At 47.5% G+C, this 22,261-nt stretch overlaps 1 protein-coding gene across 1 annotated transcript; it reads right to left on the reverse strand.

Moving 5' to 3' along the window:
* Positions 1–8,159: 8,159 nt before the first annotated feature.
* Positions 8,160–10,981, reverse strand: NKX1-2 (NK1 homeobox 2). Its single transcript, XM_061163186.1, has 2 exons — positions 10,771–10,981; positions 8,160–8,860 (listed from the first exon to the last, which is right to left on the reverse strand). Exons 1-2 carry the CDS (start codon positions 10,979–10,981, stop codon positions 8,160–8,162), a joined length of 912 nt encoding a protein of 303 aa, XP_061019169.1.
* Between the last annotated feature and the right edge of the window lie 11,280 nt (positions 10,982–22,261).

The raw sequence follows: 22,261 nt of genomic DNA on the forward strand, positions 1-22,261 counted from the left end.
CCTGAATAAATTCCCGTCATCCGGAACAGCCGTTGGCCCAGAATGGGTGTTCAGTTCATGGAGCAGCAGGAAGGAAGGAGGCGAGGGAGGGAGGGAGGAACAATGAATAGAAACCCTGTCAAAACTGGACTCTTGACCTGTAAATACAAAATGCCAAACAGCTCTCATATAATTAAAAAAAAAATTTTCACCAAATATTTTATATACTTGCTTGGCTCCATGTACAATTTGAATCACCTTCACTTTACTAGGCCCTGCTTAATAGCTAAATAACTGTTATGCAGTCTCTACTTTTCTCTAACTAGCTGTGTGACCTTCAGCAAGTCACATAACCTCAGTGAGTCAAGTCACCTCCTCTCTAAGCCTCAGTTGGTCTGTTTATTTATTTATTTTTGATGTGGACCATTTTTAAAGAGGACTTCCCTGGTGGCCTAGTGGCAAAGAATCTGCCTGTAATGCAGGCAACTCAGGTTCGACTCCTTGGCTGGGAAGATCCCCTAGAGTAGGAAATGGCAACCCACTCTAGTGTTCTTGCCTGGGAAATCCCATGGACAGAGGAGCCTGGTAGGCTACAGTCCATGAGGTCGAAAGAGTCAGACACGACTCAGACTCTGAACCACCACTATTTTAAAAGTATTTATTGAAATAGTTACAATACTGCTTCTGTTTTATGTTTTGGTTTTTTGGCCATGATGCATGTGGGATCTTAACTCCCCAACCAGGGAATAAACTCGAACCCTCTGCATTGGAAGGTGAGGTCCTAACCACTGGACTGCTAGGGAAGTCCCCAAGATTCAGTTTGTTTTACCAGTAAATAAGACGGTTAACCAGTGAGCAGAAGATCTGATTAGACATGTCACCAAGAGAGATACCAAATCGCCAACAGGCATGTGGAGACAGAGTCAACATTATTACCCATCAGCAAATGAAAATGAAGCACAAACGTGATACTACTACACACCTTCTGGAATCACAGGACCGAAAAAGGTGATTGGTTGATCCTGAATGATGGAAGGATGTGAAATACCTGAAACTCTTATTAGTTGCAGGTGAGAATGTGAATTGTGAGAACCACTGGAAAACGGATCGGCAGTATTTCCTGAAGCTAGACCTCATTCCTAGCTGTATCCCCAAAGGAAATGCCAAGATGTATTTACCAAAAGCTATGTAAAAAAGAAAGAAAGAAGTGTTAGTTAGTCAGTCATGTCCAACCCTTTGTGAGCCCATGGACTATAGCCCACCAGGCTCCTCTGTCCATGGGATTTCCCAGGCAAGAATACTGGAGTGGGTTGCCATTTCCTTCTCCGGGGAATCTTACCGACCCAGGGATTGAACCCGGGTCTCCCATGTTGCAGGCAGATTCTTCACCGATTGAGCCACCTGGGAAGCCTCAAAAGATATGTATAAGACTGCTTAATCATAATGGCCAAAAAGCATTTGATTACCTATCAACAGTAGACTGGCTAGGGACTCCGCTTACAGTCCAGTGGTTAAAATTCCACATTCCCAATGCAGGGGGCATGGGTTCGATACCTGGTCCCATATCTAAGATCCCACATGCCACACAGCAAGGCCCAAAAAAACAAAAAGTGTAAAGGATGAATTGTAGCAAGAGTGTATAGTAATATGCCAATAGAAATAGGAATAAATAATTTACAGTTGTACACAACACGGATGGAACTCACAAATAATATTGAGCAAAGAAAAAAAATTAAAAATACTGAACAAAGACAGATACAAAATAGTACATTCCACATATTTAAAAGGGAAAAACAGGTACAACTAATCCATGCTATTAGAAGTAGGATAGTGGTCACCTTTGGGGAGGGGTATGAGAAGGTGATCCAAGGGGGCTCTGGGGTGTTCACAGTATTCTATTCTTGATCTAGGTACTAATGACAAAGGTGTTCTGTTTGAGAAGATGTACCCAGCTACACACATCTGATATATTCAGGTTTCTGTGTTTATTATACTGCAATAAAAGTTTGTAGAAGAGGGGAATGTGCACCTTTTATGTCCTTCACATCTTCAGCTGGGATGGTAACCACCTCACTGTGTCAGACACTGAACCAAACGCCTTCCACATGAACTCTTGCATCGTCCTCTCTTTAGTCTTCTGAGCTGGGCAACATGGTGAGGAAACTGAGGCCCAGAGACATGGGTACCTGCCGAGCTCACATATCGACTGAGGATGGCAGTGGCTCTGAACCCGGCCACTCAAAGGTCAAGGCCTTACCTGCAGTCCTTGACAAGCACAGCCCAAGGGAACCAGGAGGCATTAGGTGTGGCCAGAGCAACCCTACCGGGTGTCTCCCCCTTTGTCTCCATAACCTAACTCCTTCTGAGTTTGTCTTCTGCTGGTGGGAGGAGGGGGCCTTTTCTCTTTCCCTGTTTTTCTTTCCGTGGATCTGTGTTTTCCCACCTCCTCTTAAACTCTTAGATGCTTTCCTTCAACTGACCATAAGATGGAATTAGGTTTCTAAATGTATTGATTATTTCTATGTTAGCTAGCTCAGAATTCTAACAGCCTGTTAAATAAGCTCTTAAGAGTTAGTTCTAAAAAGACAAATACATTAAGCTGCTCAGTTCAGTTCAGTCGCTCAGTCCTGTCCAAGTCTTTGCAACCCCATGGGCTGCAGCACACCAGGCCTCCCTGTCCATCAACTCCCAAAGCTTGCTCAAACTCATGTCCACTGAGTCAGTGATGCCATCCAGCCATCTCATCCTCTATCGTCCCCTTCTCCTCCCACCTTCAGCCTTTCCCAGCATCAGGGTCTTTTCAATGAGTCAGTTCTTTGCATCAGGTGGCCAAAGCATTCGAGTTTCAGCTTCAGCATCAGTCCTTCCAACGAACACCCAGGACTGATCTCCTTTAGGATGGACTGGTTGGATCTCCTTGCAGTCCAAGGGATTCTCAAGAATCTTCTCCAACACCACAGTTCAAAAACATCAATTCTTCGGTGTTCAGCTTTCTTTATAGTCCAACTCTCACATACATACATGACCACTGGAGAAACCATAGCCTTGACTAGATGGACTTTTGTCGGAAAGTAATGTCTCTGCTTTTTAATATTCTGTCTAGGTTGGTCATAACTTTCCTTCCAAGGAGGCAGTGTCTTTTAATTTCATGGCTGCAATCACCATCTGCAGTGATTTTGGAGCCCAAAAAAATCGTCTGTCACTGTTTGCATTGTTTCCCTATTTGCCATGAAATGATGGGGCCAGATGCCATGATCTTAGTTTTCTGAATGTTGAGTTTTAAGCCAACTTTTTCACTCTCCTCTTTCACTTTCATCAAGAGGCTCTTTAGTTCTTCTTCACTTTCTGCCATAAGGGTGGTGTCATCTGCCCATCTGAGGTTATTAATATTTCTCCTGGCAATCTTGATTCCAGCTTGTGCTTCCTCCAGTCCAGCATTTCTCATGATATACTCTGCATATAAGTTAAATAAGTAGGGTGACAATATACAGCCTTGACGTACTCCTTTCCCAATTTGGAACCAGTCTGTTGTTCCATGTCCAGTTCTAACTGTTGCTTCCTGACCTGCATACAGATTTCTCAGGAGGCAGGTCAGGTGGTCTGGTATTCCCATCTCTTTCAGAATTTTCCACAGTTTGTTGTGATCCACACAGTCAAAGGCTTTGACATAGTCAATAAAGCAAAAGTAGATGCTTTTCTGGAGCTCTCTTGCTTTTTCGATGATCCAATTTGATCTCTGGTTCCTCTGCCTTTTCTAAATCCAGCTTGAGCATCTGGAAGTTCACGGTTCACGTACTGTTGAAGCAGGGCTTGGAGAATTTTAAGCATCACTTTGCTAGTGTGTGAGATGAGTGCAATTGTGCAGTAGTCTGAGCGTTCTGTGGCATTGCCTTTCTTTGGGATTGGAATGAAAACTGACCTTTTCCAGTCCTGTGGCCACTGCTGAGCTTTCCAAATTTGCTGGCATATTGGGTGCAGCACTTTCACAGCATCATCTTTCAGGATTTGAAATAGCTCAACTGGAATTCCATCACCTCCACTAGCTTTGTTTGTAGTGATGCTTCCTAAGGCCCACTTGACTTCCCATTCCAGGAAGTCTGGCTCTAGGTGAGTGATCACACCATCTTGATTATCTGGGTCGTGAAGATCTTTTTTTGTACAGTTCCTCTGTGTATTCTTGCCACCTCTTCTTAATATCTTCTGCTTCTGTTAGGTCCCTACCACTTATGTCCTTTATTGAGCCCATCTTTGCATGAAATGTTCCCTTGGTATCTCTAATTTTGTTGAAGAGATCTCTAGTCTTTCCCATTCTGTTGTTTTCCTCTATTTCTTTGCATTCGTCACTGAGAAAGGCTTTCTTATCTCTCCTTGCTATTCTTTGGAACTCTGTATTCAAATCTTTCCTTTTCTCCTTCGCCTTTCACTTCTCTTCTTTTACAAATACCCCCTTCTTCTTACAAATACCCCCTCAGACAACCACTTTGCCTTTTTGCATTTCTTTTTCTTGGGGATGGTCTTGATCCCTGCCTCCTGTACAATATCATGAACCTCTGTCCATAGCTCTTCATACACTTTATCAGATCAAATCCTTTGAATCTATTTCTCACTTCCACTGTATAGTCATAAGGGATTTGGTTTAGGTTATACCTGAATGGTCTGGTGGTTTTCCCTACTTTCTTCGATTTAAGTCTGAATATGGAGCAATGAGGAGTTCACGATCTGAGCCACAGTCCGCTCCTGGTCCTGTTTTTGCTGACTGTATAGAGCTTCTCCATCTTTGGCTGCAAAGAATATAATCAATCTGATTTCGATGTTGACCATCTGGTGATGTACATGTGTAGTCTTCTCTTGTGATGTTGGAAGAGGGTGTTTGCTATGACCAGTGTGTTCTCTTGGCAGAACTCTATTAGCCTTTGCCCTGCTTCATTCTGTACTCCAAGGCCAAATTTGCCTCTTACTCCAGATATTTCTTGACTTCCTACTTTTGCATTCCAGTCCCTTATAGTGAAAAGGACATCTTTTTTGGGGTATTAGTTCTAGAAGGTCTTGTAGGTCTTCATAGAACCGTTCAACTTCAGCTTCTTCAGCATATACACTAAGCTGAGCTGTGCCTATAAAATGGATGGGGGTCTCTCGGTGGAAGATGTGCTCTCTAGTCACTCCTTTAAATAACACTCCCTGGCTACATGGTTTCACGCGGGAACTTGGAACGGTATAGTTGATTTATAACGTTGTGTTAGATTCTCGTGTACAGCAAAGTGATTCAGCTGTATCGAGGGATATATACTTTTTTCATATTCTTTTCCATAACAGTTTATTATGGGATTTTGCATATGGTTCCCTGTGCTTGTTGTTTATGTTTTTTTATATAGAGTAGTTTGTATACGCTAATCTCAAACTCCTAATTTATCCCTCCCCCTTTAGCAACCATATTTATTTTCTATGTCTGTGGGTATCTTTCTGATTTGTAAATAAGATCATTTTTAAATGGTCATTTTTAACATCAGAAATTTATGACCAGTGGATGGCCCAAGTCTGAAAAGTTATCTCCCAGACTCTTTATGGGTTATTCAGAAGTTGTAAAGCAGGCGAGGAAGCTGATGTCCTAGAAATCTGGTATTAATTTAATTTGCAGCCACTAATAAATATTCTGTAAAGATACTTTGTTATCACTACGAAAATGGCCTTAAATGTGTGTTTGTGTATACTGCCTACACATGGAGCCACTATGTATGTATCTACCAAGAATCTGAAAAGGATGGCTTAAGAAAAAGTCATGTTAGGGTAGAAATACTCTCTACTGGTGAATGCCAGATGGTGAGGGGTGAGGATGGGAAGATATACAACCTCTGATAGTTATAGAATTATTAAAAAGCTTTGCTAATAAACAACAAGAAATAATTAGAAAGAAATTATTACAAACAAAATTTATTAGACAAACACATCAATAGATTGAGTTTAAGGATTTGGTTGGGAACTCACTGGCCCTTTTAAAGCAGCAGATGTCCAAAGTCACACACTTCAAGCATTACTCTGTTAAAATGCGTAGAAACATGAAAGGTAAGGAAACACAGCGCTCCTGGCCCACAAACAGACAAGCCTCCCCCCTCCCTCCCCAGTCCCTCTCTTCAACTGGAATCTTCCCCTACCTGAGAGGAAAGTAATGTTTCCCAGGTCTTACAGAAATTCAGTTTCTTTGTTACAGATCCTACTTCTGTGCATGCCTGCTCCTGATACATGGAATGTTGCTCTTGAGAAACCCACGAATAGTTACTGAGGGAGTGTTTATCAACAAGTAAAGTTAATAAAATAATATTCTCTATTACAGTAACTGCATTTTTAATATCATCTGGGACCCTTATCTTTCAGAAAGTTTAATACATTGTTTGGGGACACATTTCTTCTTCAGCATAGGAGGGAAAGAGTCTAATTAATAAATTATAATTAAATAATACATACAATCAAATCTGCTGAGATTCACATGAATGTGAAATCTTCATTTAATTTGGAAGAAGGGGGGTATATTTTCTCATTCTTGATAAGAACAGAAGTAGATATCTCAAGGTTGTAATAGCCTGTGTTCCTAAAACCAAATAATGTGCTTTTATTTTCTAAGAAGCCATTGATCTTTATTAATGACATAGGCTACCAAGAAATAGCAAGGAATATGGTATCCATATAGATACTGCCCAGCCTCGAGTCATCCAATAAAGATGAGAGTGAAAGATACATGACCTAGTCAGGGAGGTCTGGGTTTTGGAAATATGGGCTACAAATTATATTACATAAAAAACTGAAGAAGAGTATTCCAGATAAAGCCAGCAGGAGAATTTTACAGGACTAATTCTTAAGAGAGATAATAAAAGCAGCAGTTAGAATGCATGTCCATATATTAAGTTCCTGCAGTTGAATCCATCACATGTATGCCTTTTGCGTCCGTGATATGCCCAATAATTATTTCTTTTACTGCTCTTAACAACCTTTTGCTTGTTTACCATGCCACCACGGAGAGTGTGTGTGGAACTGAATATCTTTCAAGTCAGTATCTTAGATGAAGCTCTAAAAATGTTGAGTCTGTTTTTAAAAATATAGTCTAGTTCATAACTGCGGTGTATGCTGAAGGAGAGAACTCTCCTTGATCACTATTGAGAGCTTAGGGCTTGCTGGGAACAGACATATTAGCCAAGACTGAAGTTTTACAATATCAAACACTGCAAATCATAACGGGCAGTCCCATGTATAGTCCTCAAGATTTCAGTTGTGCCACTGGTCCCTTTGTTATTGTTATGCCTTTGGGGCCATAGCCATGGTTTGTGAAAGCTGTTCTCAAAACTTGCGGTAGTGGGGAACTGCGCTCTACCTAAAGTCGAGCTGTAAACCCCTGAATTTCCCAGCACGAACTTCTGGTCTTCTCCGAAAACTTAGGTACCCATTTTCTCAGCAATAGCCCGTGGAGCGACTGTCTGGAATAAGAGTTGCTCTCAAGTCCTAATCTTAAATGAAAGATGTAAAAACATAGAGCGTTACGCCTTTAAAAATTGGTCCATCTCAAGGCGGCAGTGTGCGCTCACAGACTCAATTCTCTCCAACTTTGTGCAGTGTTTGGAAGGAACCGCTGGATTGGGGCCAGTAACCAAGTATGAAATGGGAAACAATCGGCTCCGAAAAGGGAAACAAAAACAATTTGACTCTGAGGGAGCCAAAATCCTTGCGGATTCCATCCTCGGGAGCCGCTGGAAGGCGGGTCTTGGCTCTCTCCGGACTCCAGGCCCGCCGCGGGGCCAGCCGCGCGCCTCCGAACACCCAGACCCTCAGAAAGAGCCCTTGAACTGAACGAAGCCTGACCCACGGGGAACAGCAGGTCCAGTCACGGGGAGCTTTAAGGACGGCTTCCGTCTCCGGATACTCTGAAACGTGGCAGGTCCTTGATTCCCTTTAGTGGACCGTGTGGATCCCGGGGTTCCGCGCGGCGGGAAGGCGCGCACCTGGGAGCCGCAGGCGGCCTTTCCCTGCCCTCTGGCGGCGCCTCCAGGCAGCCTGCAGGGAAGGGGCGCACAGACACCAGCGCACCAGGAGGGGGCGGTCCCTGCGCATCGGCGCCCCTTGGTAGGGTGGGGACCACAAGTCCACGCCAATCACTCGTGAGTCCAGACGAAGAGGGGTCCAAGGGGCTCGGGGGTTCATAGATGCGGGGCGTAGAAAGGGGTCAGATAGGAGGGCCCGAGGAAGGGCGCGAAGGAGCCCCCGGTGGCCGTCAGCGGGAAGGAGGCGGCGGCCGGGAAAAGGACGTTGGCCGCCGAGTAGGAGGGGAAAGTCTGGAAAGGATGCGCGCCCGGGCCCGGCGGACCTGGGCTGCCCCCTGCGCCGCCGCCGCCGCTCGCCGCCGCAGCCCCGGGCTGGGGCGCGCCACCTCCCGCCTGCGCCGCACCTTCGGCGCCGGGGTTCTGCTTCTTCCACTTGGTCCTGCGGTTCTGGAACCAAATTTTGACCTGCGTCTCAGTGAGGCTGAGCGAGAGCGCGAGGTTCAGGCGCTCGCACACGGACAGGTAGCGCGTGGCCCGGAACTTGTTCTCCAGAGCCACTAGCTGCTCGTAGGTGAAGGCGGTGCGCGCGCGCCGCGGCTTGGAGCCGCTGGGCTCCGCGCGCCGGCGCCTGGGCCGCGGGGAGCCGGGAGAGCCCGCGAGGCCGCCCGCGCCGCTCTCCCCTGCCGCCGACGCCGCGGCCCGCGCCTCGGGGGAGAGGGTCAGGCCCGCCTGCAGGTGCGCAGCCGGTTCCCCGCGCCGCCGCCGCGCGTCCTCCACATCCTCGTCCTCCTCTTCCGCCTCCTCCGCCTCCGACCCTTCCAGAGGGGACGCCAAGCCGGCGCCGCGGCCCGCAGCATCTGGAGAAGAAAGGGACGGTGATCAGAAGCCGGGAACCACACAGCCCGTCCTGGTCCCCGGACCTGCTTCTCGTCCTCCCCAGAGTAGGCGGCAATCTCCCCAACTCAGAGCCCTGCCCTGCCCCTCTCCGAGATTGCGTTCCCTGCCACCACCCCACGGCACCCCATGCAGAGTGCCCAGCTCTTCCCAGGAGGTGGGAGTTAGGGTTGCGGTGCCTCTTGTCTTTACTCATCTACAACCTAGTAGGTGTCCAAGAAGTGTATTTGGAATCAATGGATGACACCCTGCATTAAGAAAAAATAACGAGCTCATTGGACAACCTTATAAGAGCGTTGTATTACACATTAAGACATCGAGATGTCAAGTGCGTTTAGGGCTCTCTCCCCCTGTCCCTAGAAGCCTGTTTGGGTCTGGAACCCCCTAGCAATTAAAAAAAGAAGTTATTAAGCGCCCCTCTCCTCCCTTTTAAAGTGAAATTCCCTCTTTCCCATCTTCTCTCTGCTGCCGTGTTAATAGAGTTTCAGATTTGTGCGGGGCCGGATCGATAGATGTCATCTATTAAAGGTAAGTTTTAATCGAACAATATTAGGATCAGACAGGGAAAGGGGGTTTGAAGTCGGTACCTGCAAGCTGCGGGCAGGAGATATGCAGGCTCCAGTAATAGAATATCGATCAGAGAGGTGGGGCAAGGGGAGAGCGGCCCCTGCGAGGGGCGATGGGAACAATTACCCGGCCTGCCGCCCAGGCGCAAGCGAGGCCGCCAGAGGCGCCCAGAGCCCCAGACCATCACCGCTAAACTTGGGGGAGGAAAAGCAGTGGTGGGCAGGGGGGAGACTGCCAGACTTCAAGCCTCTCCCTGCGCTGCGCCCCTGAACTTTGGCGTCCCTCCAAGGGAACCTCGTGCCCAGGCCTCACCCAGCTCTGGTCCTGCTGTCCTTGGTCTTTCATTTCAGACACAAACTTTCCTGGACTCCTCATCAGGTGTCCACCAGAGTTAGGAGTTAAGTCAAACAGGGTTTGGAGAGAAAGGACAAAAGAGTCTCCCATCACCCCAAGCCACCTGGACCCCAGTCCAGTCAACCATTGGGTCTGGGGAGACTGAGCGTGTGGGCAGGGGATTCTTTGCTGTTGTCTCTGGAGGGCTGGAAGGGCCCCCTGTGTGTGCCACCGGACCTCACTGCCTGCAAAGACTTCAGACACTTCATTCATCAGTCTCAGCTCCCTCACCCAGAAAATGGAGGTATGATGCTGTCGACCTCCTTAATGACCCTGTCTACCTCACAGGTTTTGAAGTTTTCCCTGACTTGTATCCCAGTCTCTAGCCCAGGTCCTGGCACATGGTGGGAGTATTAAATGCTCAATAAGTGAACAAACCTGGCTAAACTGGGTGCTGGGTAAGTATTAGTTTCCACTGCCGGTCAATCAGAGCTGAGGTGCTTACTCACTTGGCAGGTGAGCAGGGATAAGCTTCGGTGGCAAATCTCTGACCTGGGATGCTGCGGGGAGCGAGGGGTGTCCCCCTATGTGCCTCTTCCTGCGGCTTCCCTGGTGGCTCAGATCGTAGAGAATCTGCCCGCATTGGGGGAGACCCAGGTTCGATCCCTGGGTCGGAAAGATCTCCTGGAGAAGGGAATGGCAACCCACTCCAGTATTCTTGCCCGGAGAATCCCATGAACAGAGGAGCCTGGTGGGCTACAGTCCATGGGGTCGCAGAGAGTCGGACACGACTGAGTGCCTAACACTTTCACTGCTCCTCCACTTTTTTCAGTCCTCTTCCTGTGCGCCTTCTCCCCTTTGGGGAGGACGCCGCCAAGGTCTGCTCACCCGATCCCGGGCCGTCCCTCCCACCTTCCCACCGCAGCATCTAAGCTGGGGTTTTCCGGGGCCCGAGGCCGCCTCGATTCCTTACCAGGCGCCTCTCGCTGCGGAACCGGGTCCCGGCTGGCGTCCTTCCTTCCTTCGGCCTCTGCCAAACTTTTCTTGGCTTCCCGGAGAGCCGGACGCACGGCTGGGAGCGCAGAGCGGGTGAATTTCTGCGGGTCCAAGATGTCCAGAACCGAGAAGGAGATCTTGTGGTGGGAGGGAGCCGCCTTGGCCCCGCCGTCCTGCCATGCCAGCATGCCCCAGAGGCCGGCGGCGCGGGGTCCGGGGTGGTAGTGCTCGGGCTTGCTTTAGGCTGTGGCTTGGCCGCCGCTCTCTGCCGGTAGGAGGGTCGAGGCAGCCAAGTGAAACTGGGGAGGGGGGCGCGGAGGCGGGGCGGGGAGAGAGTGGCCGGAGGTTGCGCGCGGATTGGCACTTGGGCTGCCCCAGGCCCCCGCCACGTGCAGGGCGCGCTAGCAGAAGTCCCCAAGACTACCCCGAGCTTTGCCCGGACCTCCAGGCTCGGCGAGGGGGCGCCTCGGTGCGTCCGGTGCGCGCGCCCGCCTGGACAGAGCCGCGGGCTCAGCGCGCCTCCGCCCAACCTGCTGGGACTCCGGGTGAGCGAGGGAGGGACCTCCGGAAGCTTTCGTCCCGGAGGTCCTCCCAATACACCCACTTCGGCTCGGGCTTAGATTTGCACCCTTGCTCCAGGGCACCCGCCTTTGAGTTGGGGACGCAGTTGAGTCCAGAACTGATTACACGAAGGCAACGCTCAGCACATCGCCTGCTTCGCCAATGCATCACAGTAATGGCCTCGGACCTGACCACCTCTGATTTAAAAGCTTTCATGTTCTCACAGTTTACAGTTTACAAAGCCCTTCCACGTGCGCGATCTCGTTTGATCTTCTGAGCAGCCCTGTGCGGTGGGCGTGGCCTGGCAAGTCTTTATCCCAGTTTTAAGATGAGAAAAGGTAGAATGAGGTTCAAAGGTGAGAAGTGATGTTGCCCAGGGCCACTGTTCGTTGGTGAAAGAGTCTGGATTTGAACCCGGGTCTCCTTTCCTGAACCACTATTCTTTACAGTAAGTCCTGTTATTTCTCTAGTAAAGTCCAGGTTGCGGACTGGACAAAACCCAGGTTGTGACAGAGGCTGTCCCTTCCAACCTGGAGCCTAGCCAGGTTAGGGAGCAGCAGGGGGTTCGGAGAGATGTCTGAGCCCCAGCCAAGATGCTCTGGTGAGAACAGGTGAGCTAGGCGCAGGCGGCTGTCCTGAGCTGTGGAGACTCCAGGCACGACCCCTGATCCCCTTCAGGCCTTCTTCACAGTCACAGGTTTGATCATTTGCACAGTTATTGCCTGTCTGGGAGGCAGGTTGCATCTTTGACGCCCCCCCCCCCCCCCATCCTCCCAACTGTCCCAAGAAGAAAAAGGTTAAAAGATGTCTTGCCTGGTTTGGACTTACGGTCAGAAAACAGATAAAAAGCTTGCATCTAACCCACCAAGTCCCATGGGGATGGGCCACAGCAGTCCTTGGGGGAGCTTCCACCAGCCACGCCCTTCTTAAATTCCCCTTCTTTTGTTGCTTGGGGAACAGTCTGAGCTCTAAGTATTTATCTCAGCGGCAATTTCTGAGGCTTCTCCGACCCCTCAGCCCAGCTACCTCTAAGGCTGCAGTCCCTTTCTTCCTTGCCCCATGGGGTTTTTGAACAAAGACTTGGCAATTAAGATTGTCTGAGCAGGTAGGAGTAGGAAGGGGAGGAGAAACCTTCCACTAAAGTGCAGTGGGGGCAGGGGGTGGGGGGCTGCTGCTAATTCCATCTGTTATTGAAGAGGAGATCTTACAGGCCAGCTTCTTGGAGCTTTTCTCATTCAAAGCTCATGGCCCCTCCCAGAGGTGGTCACTGTATTCCCTGGGGACTTTAAAGCCCTGCCGAAATTCGAGCCAGCTCCAGTCCCAAAGCTGAGATGAATTGTGCTTTCAAAGGAAATCAGGGAAGGAAGTGCCCTGGCCAAGCCCTCCGGACCACCTCCCGTCAGAGGGAATGCATGCCTAGGGAAACCAAAGAAAGACGGCCAGGGCTCTAAACCGTGGTGCCCAGGAACCTGGATTGCCAATCACAGAACCTTCCAGGTCTCCGATAGGGTAGTTTGGGTTTTGTTTTGACAACTCTTTCTCACCCAATTCTCACCTGATTACAAAAAAAAAAAAAAAATCTTTCTTAAACAACAAGGTTCTACTGTATAGCAGAGGGAACTATATCCAATACCCTGTGATAAGCCATAATGGAAAAGAATATGAAAAAGAATGCAGGTACATGTTTAAGTGAATCACTTGGCTGTACGGCTGAAATGAACACATTGTAAATGGGTGTGTGTGTGTGTGTGTGTGTGTGTGTTAGTCACTCAGTCTTGTCCGACTCTTTGCAACCCCGTGGACTGTAGCCCACCAGGCTCCTCTGTCCATGGAGTTCCCCAGGCAAGAATACTGGAGTGGGTAACCGTTCCCTTCTCCAGGGGATCTTCCTGACCCAGGGATCAAACCCAGGTCTCCTGCACTGCAGGCAGATTCTTTACCATCTGAGCCATCAGGGAAGACCCAAATCAAGTATACTTCAATACATTTCAATATTGAAATCAAGTATACGTCTCTAAAACAAAATTTTTTAAAAATCTTCTCTTTCCCCTTCCCAACTGATCCCACTCCCCTTTTACATTTTTCCACTCATATTTATGTTTTTTCATATTTAGGTTCTCCATGGTAGCTAGAAATAGTTCTTTTTAAGGGACCTCCAGAATGGACATTTCTCGCTCCGCATGGTTCCTCTCCTTCTCTGTTCTCCTCTGAGAAATTCCGAGGTCACTTTCAGGGGAACGTGGGCTGGCGTTCCAGAGGGAACCCCATGTCCCCAGCCAGAGGGACCTGGAAGGTACAGAAGCCAGGGCAGGCCAAACCCAGTCATATTCTTTTCACTTAATGAACTGTCTCCAAAAATTTTTGTTCAAATAATTTGAATCATCTTTCCTTTGAGTTCTGCAGCTGTTAAATATAGAAAAGGATAAGAAAAAGGAGAAGCAACAAATTGGAATGTCAAGAACACATAAAGGCCATGTGCTGTAAGACTGTGCATCTTTAAGAACTCTTAGTAGTTATTTAATTATTTTTTTCCCTTGCCCTTTATTTCTCCTATATTTCTGATATGTGTGTTCAGTGCTGTATGAAGTTATGTGAACTCTTGCATTCAGGACTTGGCTTCTGGAGACAGGTGCACAAGAAACACCATGATGTGGGATTTCCCTGGTGGTCCAGCGGTTAGGACTCTGCATTCCCAATACAGGGGAGCCAGGTTTGACCCCTGGTCAGGGAACTAGATCTCACGTGACACAGTTGAGAGTTCACATACCACAGCTGAAAAATCCTGCATGCCACAAGGAAGACTGACTATCTCCCATGCCACAGCTAAGACCCGACACAGCCAAATAAATAATTTAAAAAAAAAAAGAAAGAAACAGCATGGTGTCTCCCATCAACATTGCAGGAATAGAAAATGCTCCCTCTTACTCACCCAACTTAAAAAGAGATACCTCACCCAGAGAACAGACTAAATTCTTCAATTTGGTAAGGGGTGGAGGCATCTGGGGGAATTGCTTTTCTGGCCACCTGCTTTGTAAATGACCAGAAAGGCAGTGAGACTTCCTAGAGGAACAATCTGGAGATGTGCTGACTTGCTCACCTCCTCACACATGTATTTATATGCGAGACGTTCCTGTGTAATAAGTACATTGGTATCCAGCAAGCCACCTTCTCCCTGTGCTCGGAGCTGATTTGTGTTTTCAGCGTGGGCATTAAAATTCTGCCTGAGTGCTGTCTTTAAATTGCTTTGATGCTAGGCGGGATCCATCCCTGACCTGTCCTGATGGCAAGTGATGGCTGTACCAAGCTCGGGGATCAATATTCATAGCGGGTGTCCCGGGCTGATAACACTTGCCAAGACAATGTTCACTATCAGCACAGACAGCTGAGATATTGCGCCATTAGGGATGTTGTGTTAAATAACCTGATCCATTTCTGGGGCTATTTAATGAATTTCACAGTTTAGATAGTATCTTTAAGGAGAAGGCAAAGGCTATTCCAGAGGCACTGATGCAAATCAATGATGCCAAGCTTCCTGAGCGATTCCACAAAGTGGCCTATACCTCCAGCACAGCCTTGAGAAGCTGCAGCCTGAGCCATGAACAGTGTTAACAATGGAAAGAATTTGCAGTATGTGTAGAGGGAGAGCAATCCTAGGAGCTGTGTCAAAGCACCTGAGATAAAATCTGATGTTCCTGAAATAAAACACACCTTAAATTCTCTAAGTAAAACCCTGCAGTTTGGGCCAGCCCATGGGGTAGGTCATTATGCCAGAGAGACAGCTTCATAAGGCACGATGTGGTAACAAAGGGGCAGAAGTGAACCGCGGGTGTCTTCAACTCAAATCGGGCTGCAAAATGGGAGGGGGAGGTGCTGGATTTTAAAAAGAAACTAACCCATAGCAGCAAAATCAGTTGTTACTTGTTTACTTGACTCCATAGTCCTTGTTGGTGGAGAGTTCATTTACAATTAAAGGCTAGCATTTCCCATTTCCCACCAGGGCTTTGAACTCTGACAGCCAAGCAGAGCAAGTGTTCCTTAAAAAAAAAAAAAAGAAGAAGCTTTGATTTGTGAAAGCTCTTAAAGAGCAGCCACCCATCCCCAGACTGCAACCAAAATAAAAATGTTTACTCAGTATTTTTTGCTTTAAGAAATCAGTGTTTCATTTTGGAAATCAACAAGTTTAAAAAACAATCAACTCCTTTATTTCAGAAATTGTGGAGGAAGCATCAAAGGAGGTGTGAAGGCAGTGGGAGGAGGGTATTGTCCTGGTAACGACAGCAAGCATTCGCAATAATAGCTCTTCTTTCTTGGGCACTTTCTATGGACCAGGCACTGGGCTGAGCTTTTTGCTTATTTTGGGTTATTTCATTTAACCCTCACCACGACCCCACGAAGCAGGCACTGTTATACCCCCAGCTTACAGTCGAGAAAACCAAGCTTAGAGAGCTTCAGAGTGACTTTTGCCATGACCCCAGAGCTAGGAAGTAGGGAAGCTGAGATTTGGACCAGGGTAGTTAGATTTTTAGAGCCTGATTCAGTAACGTTCTTCTCTTATAGGAAGCCACATTCCTGCCCCAGGGTGAAATCCCATTGCAGACATTTTTCAAATGGCTTTCTCTCAAGGTGACATGCGATCTGAGATATAGAAGAGGACCTCTGAGAAGTAATTGAACCCAAGCACTGCCTGGGAGGATATGGTGGTGCAGGTTTGGGATCCAGTCTTGGACGCTCTTTCAGCCACTGTTTTCTAATGTTTTAAGATATTCCCAGGAGGAGCCCAAGAGAAGGAAACTGCCAGGCGAGCCAAATTGCGCTGGACATCTGGAAAAGTGGAGAGACACGTCACTGGGAGAAAGAGAATGGGGCGGGGGGTGCGGGCGGAAATGCCAAGTGGCAAGATGAGAACATATGAGGAGAGAATTGGGGAAGGACAGGGCCAGGCGAGCAGGAGGCTCTTTCTGGGCTCTTTTGATGGTGAGCATCACGTGTCATTGTCCTACCATGCGGAAGAGAGGCATATGCAGAGTACAGACAGGGGAGCAGAGTAGGGCTTGGCAGGTATATGAAGCACCTGCTTCCTGGTTGAATGGAGACCCCTGTGATCATTCTTGGAGGTCTCCTGCAAGGCAGGGGACAAAGTCCTCTGTTACCCACACCTGTGCCCAAATTTCATACCTCCAGTCTTTTTTTAAAATTGAAATATAGCTGATTTACAATGTTGTGCTAGTGTCTGGTGGACAGTAAAGTGATTCAGATATATGTGTATACATATACTGTTTTCATATTATTTTCCATTGTGATGTATTATAGGATATTGAATGTAATTTGCAAAGTGAATCAGATCTATATGTATATACATGCCTTCATATTCTTTTCCATTGTGAGATATTACAGGATATTGAAGGTAATTCCCTGAGCTGTACAGTAGGAACTTATTATCTATTTTACATATGTATTAATAATTTGTATCTCAGTTCAATTCAGTTCAGTCGCTCAGTCGTGTCCGACTCTTTGCGACCCCATGGACTGCAGCATGCCAGGCCTCCCTGTCCATCACTAACTCCAGGAGTTTACCCAGACTTATGTCCATCACGTCGGTGATGCCATCCAACCCTCTCATCCTCTGTCGTCCCCTTCTCCTCCTGCCTTCAATCTTGCCCAGCATCAGGGTCTTTTCAAATAAGTCAGCTCTACACATGAGGTGGCCAAAGTATTCGAGTTTCAGCTTCAGCATCAGTCCTTCCAGTGAACACCCAGGACTGATCTCCTCTAGGATGGACTGGTTGGATCTCCTTGCCGTCCCAGGGCCTCTCAAGATACAGATACGAACTTGCTCTATGTCCAGTTCAGTCTGCTTCTGCTGCTGTCAAATTCCTAGTTTATCCCTCCTCCACTCTCTTTCTTCCTGGTAACCATAAGTTTGTTTTCCATGTCTTTGAGTCTGTTTCTGTTTTGTAAATAAGTGTATTTGTATCATATTTTATTTCTGGCAGCGCTATTTGGCTTGTGGGATATTAGTTCTCCAACTAGAGAGAAAAGCCCTTGCTCCCTGCAGTGAAAGTGTGGAGCCCTAAGCACTGGAGCACCAGGGAAATCCCATTTGTCTCATATTGTAGATGTCACACATAGGTGACATCATATGGTATTTGTCTTTCTCTGACTTAATTTATTATGATCATCTCCAGGTCCATCCATGTTGCTGCAAATGGCATTATTTCCGTCTTTGTTATTATGTCTTTAATATTCTTTTTCCTGGTCTCCTTGCCTCCAGCCTTGCTGCCCCCACAGGCTGTTCACCTCACAAGAGTGTGCAAATTCCAGCCCTCGGAGGGCCGGCCCCTGGCCCCCACGACCAATCTAGCTGGGCCAGGAGCCTGGCAGGTTAGAGTGCCCGCGTGCCACATCAAGGGGCTGCTGCTACTCATCTGGCCCTTACAGAAAGGCTGACCAGTGTGACCAGATCTGTATATTGCCTCAAAGAAACTGGAAATCTGAATTTTTATGTGACATTCCCAAAGTGTTAAATGCTAGTGAACAATTCACAGGGCTTCTGCAGTAGTTCAGCGGTAAAGAACCCGCCTGCCATGCAGGAGATGCAGCGTCGGTCCCTGGACAGGCTATGTTCTGGGTAAGATGTGTGTGGGTTCCCTGCCCACGCATGCTACCTTCTCAGAGATCCTGGCCCGACCCCGGATCCAGCCTGGGTGGATGTCTCTTGCTTTGCCACATGAGCATCCTCACCCCGTTTTCTAGTACTGGTAGTTTGACTTTGCTCAGGTATCCCAATCCACGTATGTAGTAGTGGTGGGACTGCCAATCGAGGGTCCCAGGGTGGGAGCAGCCTCCTGTAGGACCCCCCCCAAATCAGGCTCTCTTCCTGGGAATCTGAAGCAGAGTGACTGACACTGACCTGAGGCTGCTGCATCCTGGCAGCAATGCCTGAAAGAAACCGTCTATTATTTTGCACACCTGGAAGTGATGGTTCTGGTACTGTCTGAGGTCTGGTTGAGCATTTCATTTTCTTCTGTAAATTGTCTTAAAGCCTTCCCCATTCTCCCCTCCCCCTGCCCCCATTTTGGAATTCAATTAGCTGGGGTCAGAGAGCCCTGACCAGGACAGCCTTTACCCCACTGTATGCGATACAAACTGCTTGTTCCTTGGGCTGACCTGAAGCCAGAGGCTTTGTGCATTTGTCTTTGTGCTTGTTAGCACCTGGTGCTTAGCAGATCAAAGAATTGAAAGGAATAAACTGTGGCCCAATAGCATAAACCCAGGGCTCCTGAGCTTGATTGAGATGGAGTGGGGACTTCTCTGGTGGTCCAGTGGTAAAGAATTCACCTGCTAATGCAGGGGACATGGGTTCAATCCCTGGTCTGAGAAGATTCCACATGCAATGGGGCAGGTGGGCCCACAAGCTGTTACTGAAGCTCTAGAGTTGGTGCTCTGCAACAAGAGAAGCTACTGCAGTGAGAAGCCTGCACACCACAAGGAGGAATAGCCCCAGTTGCTGCAACCAGAGAAAGCCCGCACCCAGCAACGAGGACCCAGCACGGCCAAAAATAAATAAACCAAAATTTAAAAAAAAGAAGATTGGAAACCGCACGCCTTAAGAAGGGGTACAGGCTCAGCTGAAAACAAGAATGAAATGCAGACATGATTAGCTATGGATAGGGTTTTATAGTAGATCCTACTTCTTTTTTTTTTTTTTTAGTTCTACCAGTTTATTGCTACCAACCCATCTCCCTCCACCCTCGTGCACACATGCTGAGCCATGTAACCCCATGGATTGCAGCCTGCCAGGCTCCTCTGTCCATAGACTTTTCCAGGCAAGAATACTGGAGTGGGTTGCCATTTCCTTCTCTGATCCAACTTCTTTAGGGGAAATTCCACAGGCCTGTGGAATAACCTTATGCTTTTATGCTGGGCAATTATGCTCTTTGCAGAAGAAAACTGCCGGGACAGAAGAGAATGGAGAAAAGAGTTTATTTATATCCCCCTCCACCCAGCTGCAGGTCAGCAGTGGCCACATTCCTGTGTGAAGCCCACAGCTCTCTTGGCTATAGGTCTTAGGTGGTTGTAGTCCTCACCCTCAAGACCTACACACCTCCCAAAAGCCCGCCCCCTAATACCATCACCTTAGGGGTTAGGATTGCAACACACGACTATGAGAACATAAACTTTCAGACCACAACAACCTTGTTACAATGCCATCTTTTTGCTGGGGGCATCTCTCCCCCACCCCCAACTGCATTCTATGTGGCCATGGGGATATTATACACAAGCGCCTCTCCCCAGCCCCTAAGTCAGGCTGGACCATCACAGTACCACTTCCCTCTGAACACAGACATGAGGGCCAGTCAGAGTTCTTCCTGCAACTCTCAGACCAAGTTGAGGAAAAGTTCTTTATCGGGTGGTTCACCCAGGGCTCTGTGGGGCTGGAATTGCCGGAGTTCTCCCTTACCCTGACCCCACTGTTAGAGAGAGCCTGGCCAGGCCACAAGAGAAGGAATCCAGAGAGGGGGGCAGTCAGTCAGTTCAGTCACTCAGTCGTGTCTGACTCTGTGACCCCATGGACTGCAGCACGCCAGGCTTCCCTGTCCTTCACTATCTCCTGGAGTTTGTGCAAACTCATGCCCATTGAGTCGGTGATGCCATCTCATCCTCTGTCATTCCCTTCTCCTCCTGCCCCCAATCCCTCCCAGCATCAGGGTTTTTTTTCCTGATGACTCAGTTCTTTGCATGAGGTGGCCAAAGTATTGGAGTTTCAGCTTCAGCATCAGCCCTTCCAATGAACACCCAGGACTGATCTCCTTTAGGATGGACTGGCTGGATCTCCTTGCAGTCCTAGGGACTCTCAAGACTCTTCTCCAACACCACAGTTCAAAAGCATCAATTCTTCAGTGCTCAGCTTTCTTTATAGTCCAACTTTCATATCCATACATGACCACTGGAAAAACCATAGCTTTGATTAGACAGAACTTTGTTGGCAAAGTAATGTCTCTGTTTTTTAATATGCTGTCTATGTTGGTCATGGCATTTCTTCCAAGGAGCAAGAGAGAGGGGCAGAGTCAGGAAATGGAGAGTCAGGGAGCCCAGAATGCCTCCATTCATGCCTTGGAACCAGACACACCTGGAACCATCAATGACTAGACCGACTGCATGAGCCAATAGATTCTTCAACTTAAGCCATTTGAAATCGGGTTTCTGTCACTGGCAACCAAAGAGTCCTAGTTAATACAAGCAAATCTGGAAGGATTATACACACATCTATTCAGCAATAGAGGATTGGAAGGATTCATATTTAAGCTGAAATTCAGACATGATTTGTAGACTTGTTATTGGAAATGTAAGAGGCCAAGCTCTGTGGATGAAATACTCCTCCCTGGACACTGGAGGGTTAATGTGCCACTTCACTAGCTTTGGCCCAAAACATAGAAACAAGAGTCTATTGGGTCAGGATTCTGGGGCAGCTTTTTTCTCCTGGTATAAAGGCCAAGACTCAATTGTCACAGGCCCTTTCTCCTTTTCCTTCCCCTTTGCCTGAAATGCAGATATGATGCCTGGGGCAACAGCAGGCACCTTGAGAGCATGAGAAAGAAGCCATACGCTGAGGATGGTCTAGCAGAAAGATGGAAGTAGTCTATTTCCTGACAATTCTGGGAGCCGCTGTACCTGCCCAGGACTGCCTACCTCTTGGCTTCTTGATCTATGAGAAAAAAACAACTCAATCTGGTTGAGCAACTGCAGGTGGGTTTTTGTTATATGCAGTGAAAACAACTCTAACTTATACAATGCCTAGACATGAGTTTGAGCAAACTCTGCGAGATAGTGAAGGACAGGGAAGCCTGGCCTGTTGCAGTCCATGGGGTCGCAGAGTCAGACACGACTGAGTGACTAAACAACAACAAAAATTACATCCAAAGAAAGGTCATGGACTTTTGGGTCAGGTCTGAGCCCACACTTAGAGACCTGCTGCTTTGGACTGACATGTCATCCTTCAGGTGAGGGACTTGGGTCCCTGTATTCGTTTCCTATCATTGCTGTAACAAATTACCATAAATTTAGGGGCTTTAAAACCACAAATTTGTTCTCTTACAGCTCTAGAGGCAAGATGTCCTAAAATCAAGGTGTTTGGGGGGAAGGAGAGGGTGGGATGAATTAAGAGAGTAGTACTGACATATATACACTATCATGTGTAAAACAGATAGCTAGTGGGAAGCTGCTGAATACAGAGGGAGCTCAGCCTGCTGCCCTGTGATGAGCTAGAGGGGTGAAAAGGTGGGGTGTGGGAGGAAGGCTCAGAAGGTGGGGGATATATGTATACTTACAGTGGATTCACTTTGATACACAGAAGAAACCAACACGATATTGTGTTGGTTAATAGTTAAAACAGATATTAAAAGCTAATTAAAAAGTCAAAACTTTTTAAACTTTTTTAAATTAAAATTTAAAACATTAAAAAAGTTAAATTAAAAGTTTAAAAAGATATTTGAGAAGTAGGAGTAGGGCAAATATAGATAAAATAAAATATTTTAAAAAACGAGCCTGTGGGGAGACTCCTTTTCTTCACTTTTTCCAGCTGCTAGAGGCTGCCTGCATTTCTTGGCTCATGGCCCCTTCATATTCAAGCCCAGCAGTGCAGCATTTTCAAATCTCTCTCTCTCTCTCACCTCCACTTTTGTTGTCATGTCTTCTCTGACTCTTCTCCTGCCTCTCTCTATCCTTTACAAGGACTGTTGTGATTAGATTGAGCCCATGTGGATCATCTAGGATAATCTCTCATTTTAGATCTCTCATTTAAGATCTTTGGCTTAATCACATCTAAAAAGTCCCCTTTGCCATGTAAGGAAACACATTTACAGGTCCTGGGCAGTAGCAGGTGGGCATCTTCAAGTAGCCATTATTCT

This window comes from Dama dama, chromosome 15 (assembly GCF_033118175.1).
Source record: "Dama dama isolate Ldn47 chromosome 15, ASM3311817v1, whole genome shotgun sequence".
In the NCBI taxonomy this organism is placed as follows: domain Eukaryota; kingdom Metazoa; phylum Chordata; class Mammalia; order Artiodactyla; family Cervidae; genus Dama; species Dama dama.

Coding starts and splice junctions, on each gene's coding strand:
- NKX1-2 (XM_061163186.1), bottom strand. CDS start 10,981: ATGCTGGCATGGCAGGACGGCGGGGCCAAGGCGGCTCCCTCCCACCAC. Junction 8,861..10,770: donor TCCGCAGCGAGAGGCGCCTG/GTAAGGAATCGA, acceptor TTTCTTCTCCAG/ATGCTGCGGGCCGCGGCGCC.